The 20232-nt window shown below is 37.7% G+C and overlaps 6 protein-coding genes across 9 annotated transcripts in view; 3 read left to right on the top strand and 3 right to left on the bottom strand.

Annotated features, from left to right (window-relative positions):
* The window catches only part of LOC123005395 (serine/threonine-protein kinase SIK2-like), a 10594-nt gene extending 4832 nt beyond the window's left edge, over nt 1-5762 (bottom strand). Inside the window, exons 1-4 of one of the 2 annotated variants that reach the window (XM_044399120.1) lie at nt 5464-5762; nt 3191-3307; nt 1051-1114; nt 812-927 (exon numbers count right to left, since the gene is read on the bottom strand). In XM_044399120.1, the coding sequence (XP_044255055.1) occupies nt 812-927; nt 1051-1114; nt 3191-3307; nt 5464-5586 (420 nt within the window). In that variant the 5' untranslated portion in view covers nt 5587-5762. The remainder of the gene's footprint in view (nt 1-811; nt 928-1050; nt 1115-3190; nt 3308-5463) is intronic. The other variant, XM_044399121.1, reaches the window with a different exon arrangement.
* A 3278-nt stretch (nt 5763-9040) lies between these two features.
* On the bottom strand, nt 9041-10761 carry LOC123005972. Of its 2 annotated transcripts, XM_044400082.1 has the most exons (4): nt 10448-10760; nt 9984-10396; nt 9747-9930; nt 9041-9692 (listed from the first exon to the last, which is right to left on the bottom strand). In XM_044400082.1, the coding sequence occupies exons 1-4, from the start codon at nt 10575-10577 to the stop codon at nt 9388-9390; spliced, it is 1032 nt and encodes a 343-aa protein (XP_044256017.1). In that variant the 5' UTR covers nt 10578-10760; the 3' UTR covers nt 9041-9387. The 2 variants fall into 2 exon arrangements, with proteins under 2 accessions (XP_044256017.1, XP_044256016.1); XM_044400081.1 differs by having other exon boundaries at nt 9041-9930; nt 10448-10761.
* Nucleotides 10586-13567, top strand: LOC123005969 (cleavage and polyadenylation specificity factor subunit 6-like). The gene is made up of 5 exons (XM_044400077.1): nt 10586-11087; nt 11268-11480; nt 11533-12114; nt 12160-13091; nt 13147-13567. The coding sequence occupies exons 1-5, from the start codon at nt 11031-11033 to the stop codon at nt 13325-13327; spliced, it is 1965 nt and encodes a 654-aa protein (XP_044256012.1). The 5' UTR covers nt 10586-11030; the 3' UTR covers nt 13328-13567.
* Nucleotides 13568-14209: 642 nt separating this feature from the next.
* LOC123005974 (proteasome subunit alpha type-3) lies at nt 14210-15342 on the top strand. The gene is made up of 5 exons (XM_044400085.1): nt 14210-14355; nt 14405-14611; nt 14666-14911; nt 14963-15075; nt 15123-15342. The coding sequence occupies exons 1-5, from the start codon at nt 14335-14337 to the stop codon at nt 15298-15300; spliced, it is 765 nt and encodes a 254-aa protein (XP_044256020.1). The 5' UTR covers nt 14210-14334; the 3' UTR covers nt 15301-15342.
* A 137-nt stretch (nt 15343-15479) lies between these two features.
* LOC123005971 (ectonucleoside triphosphate diphosphohydrolase 5) lies at nt 15480-17768 on the top strand. Of its 2 annotated transcripts, none has more exons than XM_044400079.1 (7): nt 15480-15760; nt 16001-16121; nt 16168-16326; nt 16377-16712; nt 16762-17334; nt 17383-17489; nt 17539-17768. In XM_044400079.1, the coding sequence occupies exons 1-7, from the start codon at nt 15731-15733 to the stop codon at nt 17608-17610; spliced, it is 1398 nt and encodes a 465-aa protein (XP_044256014.1). In that variant the 5' UTR covers nt 15480-15730; the 3' UTR covers nt 17611-17768. The 2 variants fall into 2 exon arrangements, with proteins under 2 accessions (XP_044256014.1, XP_044256015.1); XM_044400080.1 differs by lacking the exon at nt 15480-15760 and adding an exon at nt 15776-15933.
* On the bottom strand, nt 17757-20220 carry LOC123005970 (ufm1-specific protease 2). Its single transcript, XM_044400078.1, has 6 exons — nt 20101-20220; nt 19282-19984; nt 18731-18991; nt 18510-18659; nt 18086-18460; nt 17757-18034 (listed from the first exon to the last, which is right to left on the bottom strand). Exons 1-6 carry the CDS (start codon nt 20137-20139, stop codon nt 17823-17825), a joined length of 1740 nt encoding a protein of 579 aa, XP_044256013.1. The 5' UTR covers nt 20140-20220; the 3' UTR covers nt 17757-17822.
* Between the last annotated feature and the right edge of the window lie 12 nt (nt 20221-20232).

Below are 20232 nucleotides of genomic sequence, written 5' to 3'. Positions count from 1 at the left end.
TATATTTTTTTTTATGAAAAATACTAAAATCTGTCGCAGTTACGTATTAATCAATTAATCAACATAATAATTATTGATAATTGATTAGTTTAAATTAAAATTGCTCAGGTTGCTAATCATTTGAAAAAAATATAGGTTAAGAAAGTCCTGTAACGAATAAGCTGAATTATAATAATTGTATTTATAATTTTGGATTGTTTTTAAAAAGTAAAAATAGAGAATTATTCTACAGATAGTTACTACCTCATCGGTATAAAAATTGTTTTAGAAAAATGTACTCTTTGTTATGACTTATGAGTTTTGACAGAACACTAATTGCTTTTTTCATAATATTTAGTCGAAATTACATATTCGCTAAACCAGGCTAATCCAGTTTTCTCCACACTGCTTTTTTGGCCCTTTTCCATTTTTTTACAAATTCGAAACGGGCATGAAATATTTATTCGATTTGTTCGTAGAATGAGAACTGCTCTGAGCGCACTGTAGCGCGAATTTACTTAAAACATTTCATTTCGCAGAAAAACAATTATTGAAGATGTCAGTCTAACAAGAAAGCAACAATTGACTAATGACGTCGGAAAAAACACAAAGACGTTTTTTTACTGGCGGTTAATTATGTGCTTCGGGATTAAATATAAATCCATTGACGTAGGTTGAGGTGTAACAAAACCCGCTCCACCTCCTCGGAATCCTCTCGCCAGCGTTCAATGTTCAAACGTGCGAATTTTGAACCGAATTCAAAGTACAATTTCGAGTCGCGGGGCGGATGAGCAATCGATCAGCCCCGCGTGGGAGCATCCATATTCCATACCTTTAAATCTCTATGCACAATGTTCCGGTTGTGGCAATACTCGACGGCCGACAGGATCTGCCAGAATTTCGTCCTGGCTTGGTCCTCGGTCATCCTACCGTACCTCGCGATGTAATCTGGAAAAAAGCGGTCCACGCTCGAGATGTTCTATGTTGTGCGTCGATCTCTCCCCCGCCCCGACGCTCGCAATGACGTCAGAGCGTCAAGGTTGCAGCGTGGGTGGAAGGATCAAAACTTACCGAATATTTCACCCTGGCTTGCGTATTCCGACACGAGATAGATCATATTCTTCGTTTCCATCACCTGGGGGAGAAGAACAAGAAATTAATTGCGGTACAGGTTGACTCGGATAACCTAACCCTAAACAACATATACAGAGTGAAACAAGTTTTCCGATGATAGTTAATCAATGGCCATTTTTGAAATCTTTTTTGAACTATTGTTCTTGCAGTTTCCCGGGAGACGTTCTCTTTTGCCGCGAAATCTTGTTGGTCTTTTATAAATGCATAAAATATGAGATGAAGTCGGGCGACTGTTAGATTATAGCTTAACGATTTTGTTACAGAATACGAAATTTCCCACAGGTCGGAGTGAATTAGTGAAAACCTTGAGTTCGACAAAAAGTCAATTAAGTGGATATTCTTGTTTAGTTTTGATTTGTGTATGAATTACCTACATATGACTGATGAATGAATAACATGGGGAATCCCCACACGTGATGCAAAACATTGTAGTCTTTTGTCCCTTTTTCAGAAGTTTTGAAGTAAGTCAAACGTGTGTAACGACTCAAAACCATTTGACACGTGCCTTTTTTTATTTTTGTTTATTATAATTAAAAACCTGTTAATGAGATTGGTGTAATATAATTTCAATATTTTTATTTATTAATGAGATCCAGGGAAAAATTCCACAATTTAAATTCTGTATTGACACTCCTAATATTACTTCCACTCGTGTTTTTAGCACTTTGATTTAGTTTAAATTGAATTTTTTGCGTCATATCATATTTTCGACATTGTTCGAACTCTTGAATTTTGAGATAATATAGTATTTTATAAATAAATGAATGAAACACTTATATAGACTTACAAAATGCCATTTGCGCAATATTAAATTTATAAATCCTTGTTTACACTTTGTATTATTTTAAGCTTTTGTTTTTCGATGTTAGTTATTGTTTTGTGGAAACCTCAGATTTGCGACCTTATGCAGGGCTGCCAATTATATTTCGAAATTCAATTTATTTTCAGTTAATTGACCTTTTGTAAAATAATAAGTTGTTCCACTGAAGAGTCAATTCTTTGGCATGTAAGCGTATTTATGATAGTTTCAACTCGAGATACAGGTATATTCTTTATCAGTTTTGATAAAAAGTAGTAAACACAAAACTTCGTTTTCCTTATTTTATTTATTTTTGAAAGGAACCGAAATGAAGCATTTTTCACGAATGAAAAAATGTGACTTGTGAGGAAATATAATATTTCTTAACTGGATGAAAAAATTGCTATTTTAATCGCTTCTATTCAAATGTTCGTTCATACTAAAACTTTATCGACTTCAAATTGCAGTTGAAGGTGTTTTATTCGAACAGCTTTTTATTTTAGTAGCTCCTTTATATGGCGTTCTTGATATTTCAAAACAACATTCTTATAATTTTTTTTTATAATTTTAATCATGTTTTTAAAACAAACTATTTTAATTTTAGTTATATGTTATATGTTTCCCTTAAAGAAACAATTTAATTTTTTTAAGGAAAATTTTTTCTGATTTTCCTAACTTGGGTTTGTTTTTGGAAAAAATCAATAAAACACAATGGTTGTGACACTAAATATTTGATCTCTTGTCATTATAATTTGACCTAAACACTGAAAAAGTAATTATTGAATAGGACAATCTTTAAAACTTTCGTCTTGAATTAATTGTTTTTCCAGAAATGAGATTTGTGACAGCATTACTTAAAGTTTTCAGTTTTATTTCCCACAATTTAATAATACTTTCATTGAAAATTGTTAATAAACAATTAAATTGCAAATACCAAGCTTAAAAACAGAGGTTTCAGCGTCACTCAAGTACAGCGTGTTCGCAAAAATAAGATCCTTGCCTGATTGCATCATGTGTGAGAAAAAAACAAAAGAACCTTCATCTCGGACAATTCAACATTAATATGAATCAATTTCTCAGCGCGTTTCAACTGTTCGATATTTCCCCAGCCTTCTCGATCAGAAATAGGGACTGTGGGAACGACGCCGTGCACCTCGACGGCGAATGCAGTTGCCAAGCGACGGCGTGTGACGTCAGTGCTGGCGTCAGGGCCAGCCAAGTTGAAGGTGGTGTTAACGAACTTAGGTATCTAGATTGCAGGGTTCGTTTACTCCTCACCTGGTACAGTTTGATGATGTGAGGGTGGTCCAGACGCTTCATGATGTCCACCTCGCGGTACACTTTTTGCAAATTTCCGGCGTCCAATTGACTCTTATCGATGATTTTTATAGCTACCTGAAACAAAAAAAAATACATTATCGAAGTGACCGCGATCGAATGACATCTGAATGACGTAAAGCATGGCCTACCCTAACCCAGGGTTTTGATTTGCTAGTGGTGGCGGGTATTTTTGGAACGTGATAACGCAAATTAGGTCATTGATAAAAATATAAATTTAATTACCGTTGATTTAGATTGTTTTGAAAACTTTATCAATCTGTTTATCAAGGTAATTGCTTTGTCTAGGGTACATCAGACAAAGGAATTATTTTTAAGTTAATTAAAAGATTAAACTTAACCGAATCAAGGAAATTTCAGCATTACTCATTGTGCAATCAAAGTATAGACAGTTGTGATTTGGTGCCATCGAAAATGTGACGTTATAGATCAAGGTCGGTAAAAACAATGTTTGTACTTGAGAATTCAGCTCGGAATCGAGGTTGACGCAAGGTTTCCAAGCACTCAAAATCGGAAAAAGTTCTTATCGGAAGTTTACAAGAGACAATGTTTACTTACAACACAAGGGCAGTAAGTAAATACATAAATACAACTGGTACAGTAGTGATCTTTTTATACATGACAAGGATCATAGCAATTTTCCTTCCTTATTGTGAATAAAACTGTAATTCAAGTCCTGATACTTAGGTTTATGGTGTAATGTATTCCTAAAAGTTGTTTTTGTCACAAGAGGGGGTAAAAGGCAATTTTCTCCCTTAGTGATAATGATTTGAAAATATTTTTACTGCCCCAGAAGAATGAGTTAAAAAAGTTTATTCGTTTCTCAGATGTTTCCCAGTGGATGTAATTAAGTCAATAATAATTAATTTATTAATCGTTGGATGATGTAAATATGTCTGAGAAATCATATTTTTATCGTCCTGGAGATACAATATTTGTTAAAAACAGAATCGGGATAAGAGAAAATTATTTTGTGTTTCTTTAATAATGTAAAATAGGAAGGGTAAGTTATATTTACCTACAGAGAAACAAGCAACATTTTTTCACCCCAGAATAGTTTAAGCCAAAAAAGCAAAAAAATCTATAGGAATATAAAAAGTATATGCAGATGTTCTTCTATTTATTGAGGATACTAGAAGTAGAAATATATTTATTTTAAGTGTTTATGACCCCTAAACTACTCGTATTTTATAGCTACACAACTGTCTTGAACTTGTATCATTGATGTCTAACATTGAAAAATTAATTTTTTGCTTTAAATTTTCAAAAAAATTGGCTATTAAGGTGTCATTGATTTGTATGTGGTTACCCTAGTAGGTATACGAAGTGGTACAAATAGTCAAAAAGTTGCATTTTTCAAAATGGCGGACCGACGATACTCCCAAGAACACACAAAATTGACACCCTTGTAACTAAACTTGGCCAATGAAAAATCCTGTATTTCTCATGTTCTTTTAATCGCCTGTCAGTTGGAACAAATACTTCGGAAAATGCCGGAACGTCTGAATGTTTTAAAATAAACAATTGAAAAATAAAACAATTTTGAACTAAAGGTTAAACGGTTATGCGTTTCAGATACATGTATGTTATTTTAACGGAATTTTTGCAATACAGGATGACATAACATGAATTTATTGACGTAAGTAGGTTGATGGAATCTTGGAAAAAATTAGATCCTTATGGCACCTCTGCGGAATTCCGGGAGCAATTTTCCCATTCACCGATTTTTTCAATCAAAGTCCACCGCAGAGATCCGGATTAGTTGGCCACGACAATAAATGTCAAAATTTAAATGTATTTTACAGCCAGCTAGTAAGTGACGCGCCGTATCGATTTTTGCATCGTAATTCGAAGTGAAATAAAATCGGACCTTACTTGACGTCACATTTGCGTCAAGAGCGTCGCTGGTGAAGAGGTCTAAAAAAATCGCAGTGTCGAAAAACTGCCTAATTAAGAGATGTGGCGGCTTTTTATCTGAGTTTGTTGACCACCGGGTACAATAGCGAGTGTTATTATTATTATCGTTCATCCGGCATCTAACACAAGCTCTTAACGACCTTATATAGCAGATTGACGTCATGTTTGACGCATGTCGTGCCTTCTGCAGCTGGACAATTAACCTGGTGATTTTTCTGTGCACGTGAAGAGCGAATGCAGAGATCCGGCACGTGCCTAGCAACTACCGGTAGCGTCGCGACGCCGTCGCCACTCACCTCCGTCTTGGTGATGCGATGCTTGGCCAACTTGACGACGGCGAAGTTGCCCTTGCCGATGGTCCTCTCGATGTCGTAGAAGCCGACACGGACCGCCGTCTTCCGCTCCCTTTCGGCGGCCATCGAGTTGAAGAGACGAGAATGCGACACTGAACCGGCGAAGGCGGCAGCGGCGGCTACGTCGCGACGCACATTGCATTTAAAATTATTGTTATTGCTAAATTCGATGTATTGTCATTGTTGTGCGATGAGACGGCCACGACTAGGATGGGAAAGGCTCGACCGACTGCAGGAACAGAACTGCCGTCAGCTGTTTCAAGCTGCTTGATTTTGCTCAGAACGAGTGCGCCGTGACGTACAGAGACGAAATCGAGGATTTTCCGAGCCCGGACGAGGACGAAAAGATGATAGGCCGCCGGAGGATGACGCGAATGACGCGAGTTCGGTAGATAAGAGGGTCGCATCCTGGACACGGGGGAGAGGGCTTACTTACGCCATGCTTGGAGTGGAGTTTTTTCATCCAGATTTTAAATCTGGAAACCAGCTTTATCGTCACAGAAATACTTCTGAGATCCTCCCGGCTCTTAGTAAGGGGCAAAAATTTCTATTTGGAACTGTTCACTAAAAATATAGAACCAACGCAAGCAAATTTGTTCATTACTGCACACAAAATTTATTCTTTTATTTTCTTTGGAATTCTATCCTGTCTATTCGATAAACTTTTCCAATTCTCCAAGTTCAAACCTCGTAGTTTGAAGTTTCTTTTATAATAGCAAATACACAAACCTGCGAATTTCAATATTTGGAATGTTGTGTAATAAGGTTTTTCTACACCTATTTAATTATATGACAATTATTAGCAATTTTTTCGTAAAAAATTGTAAGTAGGTATACAGGGTATTCGGTCCAAGTCGCCCCGGCTGATAACACCTAAACTTACTTCTTTTTTTCAAAAAGTAAATATTTAAGTACTAATATTAATTCTTGGCTTTCTTAATAAATGTATCAATTTTTTTAGCACATCCGGTGTTGCCGCAAATGCTACCAAATTTAGTTTTTTAAATAGACCACCAATGTTTTTTTTCCTCGAAACAATAATAATTGGCATGAAAAATACGGTAAACCACTATTTATTACATTTTGCGTAACACAATGCAATCAGAAGACATCTTAAATCTTAGAATTTTAGCTTAGCTTGATTTTTAATTTTAAAAGAAAGGTATGAATAAAAAAAATGCTTGGAAACAGTTTAATTGTTGGTTTGACAAATCTATCTAATTTGTCGGTTGATGAGCGAGTTCTCTTATGAAAACTCTAGGATTTTCTTCGACTGATAACAGAACATTCAGATTTTTATTTTCTTGTTCTTCACTAAGAACCACAAGTTTTTTAGTTTTAAGAAGCGAACCTGTTTGTCTCAGTTGTTTTTCAATTCGACTAAATATCCAACGATTTGGGTGAACTCTAATTGGGTATTTTTCTCTGTACTGTCTTTCAGCTTCCGCTTTACTAATTCGTTGTAATTATTATCATCCATTATTAAAAATCTCAGTACGATTTATTGACAAATTAGGCTTTGTCAAAATAACAATTGAACGGTATCCAAGCATATTGCTTTTTGCATGAATACCTTGACAAGTAAAATCCGCCTACGTTGCAAAATTTGCTAATAAAATTCTAAAATTTAAATTGTTTTTTGAGTGCATTATGTAAAGTAAAATGTAATAAATAGTTGTTTACCGTATTTTTCATTCCAATTATTATTGTTCTAAGAAAGCCAGGAATGAATAGTATTATTAGAAAATTTAGTTTTAGAAAAAAAAAATAAGTTTAGGTGTTATTGGCTGGGGCCACTTGGACGGAACATCCTGTATACCTACTTATAATTCAATGTGGTAAATGATGGATTCATAAAAAAATTAAAAAAAAATGTTTACTTTGTTAACGGAAAATTGAATGAAAATCACCCTTTCTTTTTATATTTTTTTTCAAAAATCTGTTTTAAACTTGAATACTTTTAATGGTTGAGGAGATGGAAACCTTCAATGAAGGTATAGAAAACTGCAAATGTCTTTTTTTAAGTTTATCAGTTTTAAATTCAGTTCAGGAAACTTTTGTTTGTGGTGACTTTTCTTTGTCATTTCATACTCGTCTTTTCGAACTTTATATCCACTTTTTCGTACTCGAAGATAGTGTTGTTTTTTTTTGATCTCAGCTGGATGGATGCACTTACATGACTTTTACCGCCCAAAAATACAATACAAGTTGAAAAAGAAAAAAACAAAAACATTTGAATTTGACTTTCAGTACGAAAATCTGTAACTTTTTTTTCTGTTAAACCTCGCCATTCTTATTTGGAATTTTGTGATGTTCAAAGTAATAATAATAATTGTAATTCTTGAACTGGTGTACTGGTAACATTAAATTTCAAATTGAAACATTATCTCCATGTGTAAATTTGAGAATATGTTGTTTTCAACACGGAATTTTGACTTACTTTCTCAATTTACTGTGAAATTTCAAGATTCTATTTTGAACTACAAAGTGCGGAAGTTTTGATTGAAACGTACTTGCTCCCAAACTTTGGGCTTACAAATGTGATAAAAAATAAATTTTCATTTTATGTATTTAAAATTATACAAAAATCGAAGTAGTTGCATATTGTAAATATCTAAAGAACTCAGGGGAAGAAGAAAAATTAAAGTTTCTTATACTTAGTAGAAATTGTATTTATTATGTTTGTTCTTATAAATGAAATGGCCAATAATACGAGTATAAGGTTTCTACTACGTAAGCATAAACAATCAAAATTAATTTAATCATCAATACTTTTATTTTGAGATTGAATAAGATATTTTTAACTAAGAGAAAAATTACCTATTTTCGCTGAAATCAACGCTCAACGCTGATTTGAATGGTTCACGCTTCTCGCTGCCCCTAGCATGATGACCTACTTATGTGATCAGGGACCACTTTCAAGAACGTTTGAGCCATTTCCGGTATCTTTCTCGTATTCTGAGCTCGAATATTCATATCTCGTTACAAACATTTGCATTAAGTACCTGTTAGTACGTAATTATAATATTCTACATGTATAGATCGAGAGGATGGGTTTATTATCGCAAAATAAATGCACGTTTTCTAATTGTTATTTAAGATAGATAATTTGTGGTTTGAGGAAAGTTATATTTTGGTCTTTTTATTTTGACGCATCTTAACTGAGGTCTTGTTCAAATTTTAATTTTATTGAAATTTCTGGCCGCTTATTGTCCATTTTCATTTTATTGCCTTCAAGTGGTAACGATTGTATTCACTTTCACTAATTACCGTTAAATTACTTATTTAATTAAAAAATCTCAAGTATTTATGTTATGAAACGGTACCGTTTTTAACAAAAATATACTTAATGATAAGTTTTTTTGCTGATTTTGCGTCAATTACGGACAATTTTAATTTGATTATCTATGAAACGAACGGACAATTTTAATTTGATTATCTATGAAACGATTTTACGTAATTTTATAAAACAGCATTGTTTTTTACTGGTTGTAAAAAAATAATAAAACTGCTATTAAAATTATCGAATTTTATTTCAATCCTCAAATTAAGGCGACAAATATGTAACTTTTTTAAATCCTATACAACAATTACTACAGTAAAAATAAATACTGTACAACCATTATTACTTAATATATTTTGTACTAATTTAACATGTCGAAATTGAGCTTCTAATTAAAATTAAATGCCGAAATTTGTGGAGTTTTTCTGAACCTACTGATATGGAATGATAAAAAACGCACACAAATTCCGATATTGTGATACAACCCCACATTACTTACAATTACTTGAATTTCCCTAATAAAAAGCGACAACAAAATTAAAATTATCCTAACAAAAGTGGGGTCACATCAAGCCTCAAAGGCACTACTCCACCCCTACAAATCTCCCATGCGTCCGAATCCTCTTATGACCGGCGCTCATGCCGTTGTGGTGCTTCTGTGGGGGTTGCATACACGGAGTCTTGTTTGTCTTCCTCAATAATGAAGACGTGGGGCTCTCAAACCACAAATCCAGCGAGTAGAGTGCTGCCAACTGTCCCAATTTCTCGCGCTCACCTCCTAAGACTCTCAATTCGGATTTGGTGCTGTCTTGGAGGAACTTAGCGACACGTTCATTGGCGCCTGTGCTGATACTAAAGCCCGGCCTTTCGTCGCCTAACCTCCTGCAACCTAAAGGGGGCTGTTTAAACAACCCTAACTGAAGGTGGAAGGGGGACAGGTTACCGGCACGGATTTCACGTGGATCGGCCTCATTGAAGGGTTGCTCCATAGATGAAGTGTTGTCCATTGTGGGGGCCCAATCTGTAAGTTCGTCATCACCATCGTGGCCTTCGCCCCCGCTCCAACTAATGCTGCTTTCACTGGTGAAGTCACAGTCGTCAATGCTTTGGGTCTCCATAGTATTGGTCTAAGGAAATTTAATTTTATTTAGGGCAAGTGTGAGGAATTGGGGCTGCTTACGTCGTCGAGGTTTGACGAATTTTGGAACATTTTCTCGATTTTGTCAACGACAGTTTGGTGCAAAGGGCGGATTCGGGTTGGGTGCCTCAAAGAGCGTCCATTTTCAACGATGTCGAATCTCTGGGGGCGCTTGCGTTTACCACATGGAGGCACCGGCGCTTCGTCAATGCTCATTCGTTTCAGCTTGCGTTTTCGTCGTAAATTTGGCCTCGCAGGCGAATTTTCATTCACTGAATCGCTCTCCAAACTGTGGTTCACCCCCAGTTTGCACCGTCTACTATACCTGATATAACTCTGTAATGCGTGTTTTAACCGCCATTCGAAACTACTTGAAGTCTTCTCAGTTCGAGTCTCTGAATTGCTACTAGAACTATCTTCAGCTTGATTATCGGGGGAATTGTTCATGTAAACTACTGTAATTACAGAATTGTTATTTGACACCTTTTTACTGGAGAACCGTTTACGTAAGTTCCCCGCAGAGCGAGTGCGACGTCTCATGCCCCATTTTCCGGGGGTTTCGTGAGCGAAAGTTATGGGACCACAACTTTCAGATTCTTCTAGAGCCACACTCAAATCCTGGGCGAGATGATCCATGACTTTAAAAAGCCTTTTGATTCGTTTATAACACGAGACTTTATCCAAGGGACAACTACATTGTCTTTGTGTTTAAAATTCACAAATTTTTACCAAAAATCTCAATGAAAGTGACGAAAGTAAACAGAAGAAACGAGTCACGAACCACACTGTCAAACTACAACGTCACAAGTGAAGCGCCTGCGTGCCAACCCATTTTTAGAGATATTTCGAAATTTCATTTTGTTATTTTTTAGTTGTTTTCTTAATTTTGAAATGTTAACATAAAATAAATAACACAAGTTGCCCAAAACAATATTCTTTCATAGATAAAGATCTACAACTACGCTTAACAAATTTTAATAAATAATTATTTTCGTCCGCGCGAACTTTCGTGAGCTTAATTTCGACCGAAAGCTCAGCCTTCTCCGCCATACTTGTTTGTTCTTGTGCTGTTGTTCCGCGTCCTCAAAGATGGCGGACAACGACATTGATTTATACGCGGACGACATTGATCAAGATTTTGCCCAGGTAAGTCCCTTAATTAAATAAAAAGGCCTCTTGTGGGGACCTTGTGCCCTATTCGATCAAATTCCGCTCTTGTTTCGGTATCATACCGACTGTAATCGCTGTAGTTGGGAGTGATTGTTGCCGGTTCTGTTGTTGGCCATTGTCGCAAAAATCAGGTGAAAATGATGTTTTTTGTGTTAGGACGACTTTGGTAGTGAAAACGTAGATCTCTACGACGATGTAATCGCCGCTCCCGCAGCCACCAATAGTACGGAAACGACGGAAACTAACCATCAGCCCGCTACTACAGCTACCACGGAAGAGACTAATGGAAACACTTATTCGACTCAAGGCAACAATATCACTCCAAATGTGGGGCGAAGGCACCAATTGTATGTCGGGAATTTGACTTGGGTGTGTATAAAAAAGTTCTTTGTTTATTTTGCATTTAAAACTTGTCTTTTAGTGGACCACTGATCAAGATATCGCAAATGCAGTTCACGACATTGGTGTCAATGACTTCCACGAAGTTAAATTTTTTGAACATAGAGCCAATGGCCAATCTAAGGGCTTCTGTGTCATTTCTTTGGGTTCTGAAACCAGCATGAGACTTTGCATGGACCACCTTCCCAAGAAGGAGATCAATGGCCAAAATCCCGTTGTCACACTCCCAACCAAACAAGCCCTCAGCAATTTCGAAAGTCAGTCCAAAACCCGACCTTCTCCTACAAATAATTCCAGTAATCGCAACCAACATCCTGGCCATGCTAACAATTCCATTCCTCCAGGTCCTCACCAAAATTACGGTGGTAGAATGCCCATGAACAATCAAATGCGAGGCCCCATGCCACCGGGCATGCCAGGTCCAGGCGTCCCACGAATGCAAGGCCCCGTTGGCTACAACGGCCCTCCGCAAATGAACCAAGGACAGCCGCCACGATTCCAAGGACAGCCGCAATGGAACGGTCCCAGACCCAATGGACCTGGCCCAAATATGGGACCGATGCGGCCTGGACCGCCTCCACAAGGTCCTCCACGTCCACCTATGGTAATCTTTCTGAGATGACTAAATCAGATGTAATTTTTTGTTTAGTTCCAGGGCCCTCCACAGGGCCAGATGCCGCCGCGCGGGATGCCCAACCAAGGCCCACCTCCGGGACCCATGCGTCCTGATTGGAGCCGCCCCCCGATGCAGCAAGGCTTCCCGCAGGGCCCACCTCATATGCAGGGCCCCAATATGGGTCCGCGAGGGCCGCCTCCGATGGGAGGTCCTCCGCCACAAGGACCACCACAGGGGCCTCCGGCACCTCACGTAAATCCTGCCTTTTTCCAGCAAGGTGGTCCTCCACCTCAGATGCAGCATCCAATGCAGGCAGGACCTATGCCTCCGCAAGGGCCACCCCAAGGCCCGCCTCATGGACCTCCACATGGTCACCCGATGGGGCCTAATAGTGTTCCACCGCACGGTCCACCTCATGGCTATGGGCCGCCTACAAGCATGCCGCAGCCGCCGTATGGGGGCCCGCCTCCGGATCACCGCAATGACATGCCTCCATTAAGTGAACAAGAATTTGAGGATATTATGGCAAGAAACCGGACGGTTTCGTCGTCAGCCATCGCCCGAGCGGTTTCGGATGCTGCCGCCGGCGAATATGCAAGCGCAATAGAGACTTTGGTTACGGCTATCTCTCTTATAAAACAATCGAAAGTCGCGAATGATGACAGGTGTAAGATTTTGATTAGCTCGTTACAGGATACTCTACGAGGTGTGGAGGATAAGAGTTACAGTTCGGGTAGAAGAGATAGGTCAAGATCAAGAGATAGAGCACACAGGAGAGGCCGTAGGGAACGGTCATCTTCGAGATATCGCGAAAGAAGCCGCGAGAGGGACAGAGATAGAGACCGAGATCGCGATAGAGATAGATATTATGCAGATAGTTACAGGGAGCGGGAACGGGATAGATCCCGGAGTAGAGGAGACCGGGAACGGGAACGCGAATACAGAGACAGAGAAGCAGATGATGCGTAAGTGGTATGCTTTATTAATTTATTCATTTATAAATTTGAATTTCTTTTACAGCTCCCGTGTGTCCCGGTCTAGGAACAAGTCGCCGCCTGACGCTGTGGATCCTTCGGGAGAGCCAACATCGAAATCCCGTTATTACGAAGACAGGTATCGCGAAAGAGAGTCGGGACGTCGTGAGAGTGAGCGTGAACGTGAAAGAGATCGTCGAGACGAATCTCATCGTTCTCGACATTAAATTTTTTTTTAGTCCGCATTCGTAATGTTGTACCATACATGTCATGCATGTACCTATTTCAAAAAAAATATTATACTTAGTGTTAGGTAAAACTAGTAAAAAACATCTGAATTTCATTATGTAATCGAAATGTTTATTTTGTTTGTAATAACTAAACCTATTGTGCTGAAGAAGAGTGAAGAAGACGCTTAATCTGGAGAAGATTGTATGTTTTAGATAAAAAAATATGGTTTAGACTGAGAATGGATTTTTATTTTTCTCTTATTTTATTAATTAACCTACTTGATCCGTTATGTAATTTGTACTGTATCACCCCTTCACTTGTTTTTTTATTTATTTTTTATTTTAAACCTCTTGTAACATTTCTTATTGTACAGTATTATCTAATTTATTTTGTTTTTTAGTTTGATGTATTTTAAAGCGAAAAGGCTGTGATTAACTCATGTCAATATTAATAATTTACCATTCAAACCGACTGTTTGGCTTGAATGGTAAAAAACGAACTTTCCAATCACTTCATGCAAATAGCTTTAAGGGTTGTGAATGTCGCCAAAATATTTTTGTATTTTTATAAGTGATAGGTTTAGATAAATCAGCTTCGTTTCATTACCCCGGAAGTTGATTTATTCAATTCCTGACCGTACTTTGAAAAAATTATTTTACTTTATATTTTTTATAATTTTGTAATTCCGCACCAAAATTGCCCGATTTTATTTCTCATTTGATTTGTAAAAATTAGATAGGCAGATAACCGACCCGTGAAAGAACAATTCTCAACTCGAATCAAAGTACAAATGTTAAGTGTAATTTATTTATACAATATAAATAATTTAACCAGTCATGGTGTTGTTTCCCGAAACGTGGTCGTTACGGCCCTGTTTTTTAATCATTCTGCCAGACATTGCAGAGGGCGCTGATCGTTTGACAACTGTCAAAAGTGTCATTTGTTGACTTGTCGAACCGCAAATTGCAAATCACGCCGAAATTTTCAAACATTAATAAAAACAATGAGTTCAATAGGCACAGGCGTGAGTATTTTTTAAAATTTAATGTTCTTTATTTAATAGCACATTTTAGTATGATTTATCGGCGTCTCAATTTTCTCCCGATGGTCGAGTTTTCCAAGTGGAGTATGCAATGAAAGCTGTGGAAAATAGCGGCACCGTTATCGGTCTGAGGGGCAAAGACGGAGTTGTCTTAGCAGCCGAGAAATTGGTCATGTCTAAATTGCATGAACCAGGCACCAATAAACGAATTTTCAACGTCGATAGACATGTTGGGATGGTACTTATAGCACCCTCTTAAAACCAAAATTTTGACTAAATGTGCCCCTTTTAGGCCTTCTCCGGCCTTATTGCCGACGCAAGACAAATCGTGGACATCGCACGCCGCGAAGCCGCCAATTACAGATCCCAGTATGGGGTCAGTATCCCCCTTAATTATCTCAACGATAGAGTCAGCATGTATATGCATGCTTACACTTTGTATAGTGCTGTCCGGCCTTATGGTTGTAGCGTGATTTTGGCGAGTTGTGGAGAAGAGGGTCCCACTATGTACACAATAGACCCCTCAGGAGTCAGTTATGTAGGTGTGCCCCATTGTAAAGTGAATTTTGTGTTAATTTGTGATTATTAGGGTTACCACGGATGCGCTATTGGCAAGGCGAAACAATCAGCAAAAACCGAAATTGAGAAATTGAAATTGTCAGGGATGACCTGTAGAGAGTTGGTTAAGGAGGCGGCAAAAATGTAAGCTTGGTTGTTATTGAGAGTGGTTGAGTTACAGTTTGTTTCAGAATTTACTTAGTACATGATGAGCTCAAAGATAAGAATTTTGAGCTAGAGTTGTCATGGATGTGTGAAGAGAGTGGTGGAAGACATGAAAAAGTGCCTGAAAATGTGTTTCTTGAGGCGGAAAAGGCTGCAAAACAAGCAATGGAGGCCGATTCTGATTCAGATACTGAAGATATGTAATTTTATTTTTTATTTTTAAGTAATAAATTTCTAAAAAAATGACATCTGCTTTTATTGTCACAATGATAAGAAGACGCATTTTTTATCGTTTTAAGTGGAATTCCCTGTTAGGAAAATGGTCTAGATATTGCAGAAAATTCTTATCAAAGGTATGAAAATGCAAGTAATGGCTGTTTTGAGGTTACTTATTTTTGGCAACCTTATCAACAAATCGTTTGAAAATGAGTAGTTTTAAAGATAAATATGTGAAGGACATGATAGTGCAACTTCTGCTGGTTTAATTACATTTATTTAGTCAATTTCTGTAAGTCAAAGTGCGCAGACACATCACTCTTTTCAGAATTCCATGCCAATCAATAATTAAGGCAATCGTGTAAAATTTTCGCCGGCCTATATATTTTTATTTCTCCTATTAAACCATCGTTCAAACATGACTAACAACGAATTGCGTCGACGAAAGGTAAGAGCTTAAACCTTCAGGCTATTAATAACTGATTTGGACTCGTGTCCTGCCGTAAAAATAATCCCAAACATAAAACGTCACGCGGAAGTTAATGAAAATTTATAATTCAATTCTCATTCGGACCCTCATGTACCGAAACAAACACAAAAATGGGTATGCTACCCCAAAATGTACGTTTGACGATTTTCCCAAAACCTAACCCCACATTTGATAGTTTCACAAATTTGTTTTTTTCAGCATAAAGACCAAAATGGGCGGCCGGCACCCAACAAAAAGCGGAAGGAAATTCAGCCGTCGAGTATACACAAGTCGTTTTTTTGCCTCATCATCAGTGGGACAGTCCTGACATTGTTTATCTGTAAGTATCCAAAATCACTTGAAACGGACAAATTACGCATTTCTAGTGCTTTATATTGACAACATTCCATGGCATTTGGGACACAGGGCTGTAGATAACCTCGCCAAAAAATTGGGGTACCATAAGCCGGTACACGCCGTTGTGATAGACGCTGGTAGCACAGGATCCAGAGTTTTAGCTTTCACGTTCCACGAATCCTACTTTGGTACTTGAAAATTAACAAAATTAGCACTGCTTTAATCGCAAATCTTGCAGGGGGCCATTTAGTCTTAGATAAGGAATTATTCAAGTACACCAAACCCGGTTTATCGTCGTTCGCCGACAACCCCAAAAAAGGAGCCGAAACCATTGCCAACTTATTAGAGGAAGCCAAAAACGAAATTCCAAAAGAATACTGGAATAAAACTCCCCTCATTCTTAAAGCTACAGCAGGCCTAAGGCTTCTCCCCCCAAAAAAAGCCGAAAATTTGCTCAACTCGGTACGAGAATTATTCAAAAAGACGCCATTTTTGACAAATGAAGACAGTGTGGAGATTATGGACGGGACAGATGAAGGGATTTTCTCCTGGTTCACTGTTAACTTCCTCCTAGGTGAAGTGACCATAAGTGGCGCCACCTAGCTGATAATTGTATTTTGCAGAGCGTTTGCATGGTAACCCTGCGAAGACCGTGGCGGCCCTCGATCTGGGAGGGGGCTCCACTCAAGTAACTTTCTCAGCCCTGACTCCTGCCAGTCTTTCACAAAAACAATACATCCATCAAGCCATCTCCCCACGAGGTTTCATCCCTGTGTACACCCACAGTTACCTAGGTTTGGGTTTAATGGCAGCTCGGAAAGAAGTGATTACATTTGATCAGTCCAATCAAATTAACGTAACTTCGGACTGCATCAATCATATTATTCAAAGCCGCAAATTTCATTACGGGGGCACCGATTACTACGTCAGTGGTCCCAAAGACAACTACCCTATTAGTAAAGCGAAAGACGCGACATACCGGGTTGGACAAGAAATCCCCGTTGTCGATTTCGCAACGTGTTCACAAATTATAATCGATTATGTTATGTCTAAAGCAACCCCACCTGAGGAGCTCCCCACAAAAATTATTTTCGCCTTCAGTTATTATTTTGATAGGGCGACAGAAGTTGGCCTAATCGATGAAGCAACAGGGGGAAGTATTGACGTTCAAGGATTTAAAACTGCCGCCGAAAAATGTAAGTCATCATAATTGACATATTCAAAGTGATTGTCTTTTGTTTTAGCATGTGCTGATCCAAACGCTGACCAACCTTTCATGTGCCTTGACCTTACATTCATTTGGGTTTTATTGGAGAAAGGATTTGGATTAAGGAGGGATACAAAGATATATGTGAGTTGTCACGTGATTTATTTTCTCAAATTATTGCCTTTTTTTTCAGTTATTCAAAAAAATTGACGGTCATGAGATCAGTTGGGCACTAGGTGCAGCTTACAATTTACTAAGAGGTTGAGTCGTTTTAATTGTAATTAAAAAGCACGATTTTCATTCACAAAATTTGACTGTGCCTTAACTGTAAATAAGTATTTAGTTGATAGGCTGTGCAATAATTTGTTTTTATCCATCAACGTTTGTAATTTTTCCAATTAATAAAATCACTTTTTGTTTTAATTGTGCAAAACATCCTTTATTTGACCGTAAATTAAGAAAGAATTATAATTATTTTTAAATGCCTTTGGGGACCTGTGGTAAACACATATTATAATACGCTGTTTTGTCCCAAAAATCCACACTTTTCCATCCACACCACCCCTTATTCTGTATCATATATAAATCCTCACTTCCTGTATAATGCGGATCAAGTATTAAAAACCTCAAATTGCCACTTTGTGAATTATAATCCACCCCCAGTATAGTATGCGCTAGAACTCCCCCTCCTGAAAAAATAAAATCAAAACCTTACCTCACCCCACCGACCACCAACCAACCAATCATAACCGGTGATCCATGATTTTCGAAGTGACTCAACAGTTCCGGTCCTTTACTCCCCATTTCCTCTCCCGAACTCACGTATAAAATTTTACAAGTCACTCCTAGGAGTGTATTTAAAATGTAATTAACTTCAGTCGAGCCGATCCACTGTTTGGACCCTATGAAACTCGATGGCTTATCACCGACATCTACTAGACACTTTTGTATATCTTTAAAAGTCGGAACTTCTTTATCGGTGAATCCCTGAAGTTTGAACCAGGATGCCAGTGTTTGCAGGGATCTGTAAGCGCAACCCCAGCCGTTGTCGTCCATTTTGTTTTGACAATAGTGATAATACGCATATCTGCCCTTAACTAACGCCACTTTGCCCCCTAAGAAACTCACTTTGAATAATTATGAAGTAAATTAGAAACTACTAACCGTTATCAGTCGGTCTGAGACCCAGATGAGGGTTGATAAGTGGTTCGTTGCCAGGGTTTTTCGTTTTAAAAGCGAAACTATTGGCACGTCTGAACATCGGTCTACTGCCGCTCAGTAAAAGCTCATTATGAAGTCTTTCTCGAACTGATACTAAAATAAGTCTTATTAACCGATTTATACTAAAAAAATAGTGGCAAAATAATTGTTTTTGTGACAATTACATAAAACATCCTCGCTGTCGCCTTTAAGGTAGATTTTTGTGACGAAGTGGCCACAGTCGTCGGGATAAAAATGATAAACTTCCGGTGGTGTAATTTTCTCATCTTCGTTTTGTAATTTATACAAAATACTGCTTTCCAAAAGCCGTAAATTTCTCACAGCACTCTCGACTAAAATCTCATAAAGATTTGCGATTTTTGTTTGACGATTTACCATTGATAAGGAGTCGATGGACACCATGATGGTCATGGTTTTGCACTGTTCTGAAACCTCAATTAATTAATTTAAGCAAAAAATGCACAAAAAGGTTGAAATTTTGTTTTGGCTTGTCAGTTGACAATGCTACCACTGTCAAATAAGCCTTCACCGTTTTAAATTAAACTATTTAAACTTACTATTAGACTAATCATGAAATTTTTACCAACAAAATATGTTTATCACAAAATGAAAAAAATCACAAGAACATGTTTTTGAAGAAATTATTATTATATGGTAATAGCACTGCGACTATAACGTAGTAAAAATCCCCAACATGTCCCCATTTTCCACTTACTCTTATCCAAGACACACAAGGGAGCATGTTCGCGGTCCATAAACCCATTCTCTTTTGTCATGGTTTTCAGCATATCCACCCCCATAACGTCGACTTCATAATTTTGCACCTTTTTCTTCCTAGCACCCCCTTCACTGGGTTCATTTGTTTCAAAAAGCTCCCCAATAGAGACATTCTGTGTTACCCCAACGACCCCATCACTGTCCGTCCCCGCTAAATAAATATTTTTACCAAATCCGAAGGTCATAACACCTGACGCTACATTTTTCCTTAAACTAGTAAAAGAATCCTTAAGCGAATTTGTGACAAGTTCGCATGTTAAAGGCACATTGGCTTTGAGTCTCAAATAGAGGAACTGTGACAAGATTTCTTGCTCAGAAATGGTGGTAAACTTTATTGTTTCCAGTTGATCGTTTATGTAAAAACTTGAGGTGATTTTATTAGTAGTTGAGTTATAATAGATAAAAACGGGATTGTCGGTGACGTAGACTTCAGCCAGACTGTTTTTAATTAATTGTTCATCAAAAATTCCACTCCCAGATTGAAGAACTCCACAAAGGTAAATTTCAGCCGGTAGAGAATTAATTAAAGCATTTGCGGATCCGTCCACAAGCTCGACTTGTAATCCCAAAACTATAAAAGTGTTTTTTGTAACGATGCCGTAGAGTTTTCCCAAAAATTCGTGACTGCAGTTTGAAAGTTTCTGAAAATAAGGTTAGGAACATATGCTAATCGATTATTTGGCTCAGGGGTCGATAAACCGGGTAAAAATAACCCACAAAGCCGTATTTTGATTATTTAATTTAAAGTAAAACTTACATCAATTATTTTTTGCGATATTTTAAGCGAAGGTGTCATGTTTTTATGCCACTTGCCAATTTAACATTATTTTTTTGACAACTATTGTAGGCAACCAGTTATACGCCAAAGGTGTCAAAATTATCTAATATG

The sequence above is a fragment of the Tribolium madens genome, unplaced genomic scaffold (genome assembly GCF_015345945.1).
Source record: "Tribolium madens isolate multiple individuals breed KSU strain unplaced genomic scaffold, Tmad_KSU_1.1 Scaffold_20;HRSCAF=117;Tcas5.2_LG4, whole genome shotgun sequence".
In the NCBI taxonomy this organism is placed as follows: Eukaryota; Metazoa; Arthropoda; class Insecta; order Coleoptera; family Tenebrionidae; genus Tribolium; species Tribolium madens.
The sequence above is the reverse complement of the archived record's forward strand: the minus strand, read 5'-3'. Positions and strand labels throughout refer to the sequence as shown.

Excerpts from the sequence above, each read along its gene's own strand:
- LOC123005972 (XM_044400081.1), bottom strand. The coding sequence starts at position 10,577 with ATGGATCATCTCGCCCAGGATTTGAGTGTGGCTCTAGAAGAATCTGAA. Across the intron at positions 10,397-10,447 it reads TCGCTCTGCGGGGAACTTAC|TAGTTTACATGAACAATTCC; the intron begins GTAAACGGTTCT and ends CTGTAATTACAG. Across the intron at positions 9,931-9,983 it reads ATTCGTCAAACCTCGACGAC|ACCAATACTATGGAGACCCA; the intron begins GTAAGCAGCCCC and ends AAATTTCCTTAG.
- LOC123005969 (XM_044400077.1), top strand. The coding sequence starts at position 11,031 with ATGGCGGACAACGACATTGATTTATACGCGGACGACATTGATCAAGAT. Across the intron at positions 11,481-11,532 it reads ATGTCGGGAATTTGACTTGG|TGGACCACTGATCAAGATAT; the intron begins GTGTGTATAAAA and ends CTTGTCTTTTAG. Across the intron at positions 13,092-13,146 it reads GACAGAGAAGCAGATGATGC|CTCCCGTGTGTCCCGGTCTA; the intron begins GTAAGTGGTATG and ends TTTCTTTTACAG.
- LOC123005974 (XM_044400085.1), top strand. The coding sequence starts at position 14,335 with ATGAGTTCAATAGGCACAGGC. Across the intron at positions 14,356-14,404 it reads TGAGTTCAATAGGCACAGGC|TATGATTTATCGGCGTCTCA; the intron begins GTGAGTATTTTT and ends AGCACATTTTAG. Across the intron at positions 14,612-14,665 it reads TCGATAGACATGTTGGGATG|GCCTTCTCCGGCCTTATTGC; the intron begins GTACTTATAGCA and ends TGCCCCTTTTAG.
- LOC123005971 (XM_044400079.1), top strand. The coding sequence starts at position 15,731 with ATGACTAACAACGAATTGCGTCGACGAAAG. Across the intron at positions 16,122-16,167 it reads AGTCCTGACATTGTTTATCT|TGCTTTATATTGACAACATT; the intron begins GTAAGTATCCAA and ends ACGCATTTCTAG. Across the intron at positions 16,327-16,376 it reads GTTCCACGAATCCTACTTTG|GGGGCCATTTAGTCTTAGAT; the intron begins GTACTTGAAAAT and ends CAAATCTTGCAG.
- LOC123005970 (XM_044400078.1), bottom strand. The coding sequence starts at position 20,139 with ATGACACCTTCGCTTAAAATATCGCAAAAAATAATTGAT. Across the intron at positions 18,992-19,281 it reads CTTGTGTGTCTTGGATAAGA|AACAGTGCAAAACCATGACC; the intron begins GTAAGTGGAAAA and ends TTGAGGTTTCAG. Across the intron at positions 18,660-18,730 it reads CGACAGCGAGGATGTTTTAT|TATCAGTTCGAGAAAGACTT; the intron begins GTAATTGTCACA and ends GACTTATTTTAG.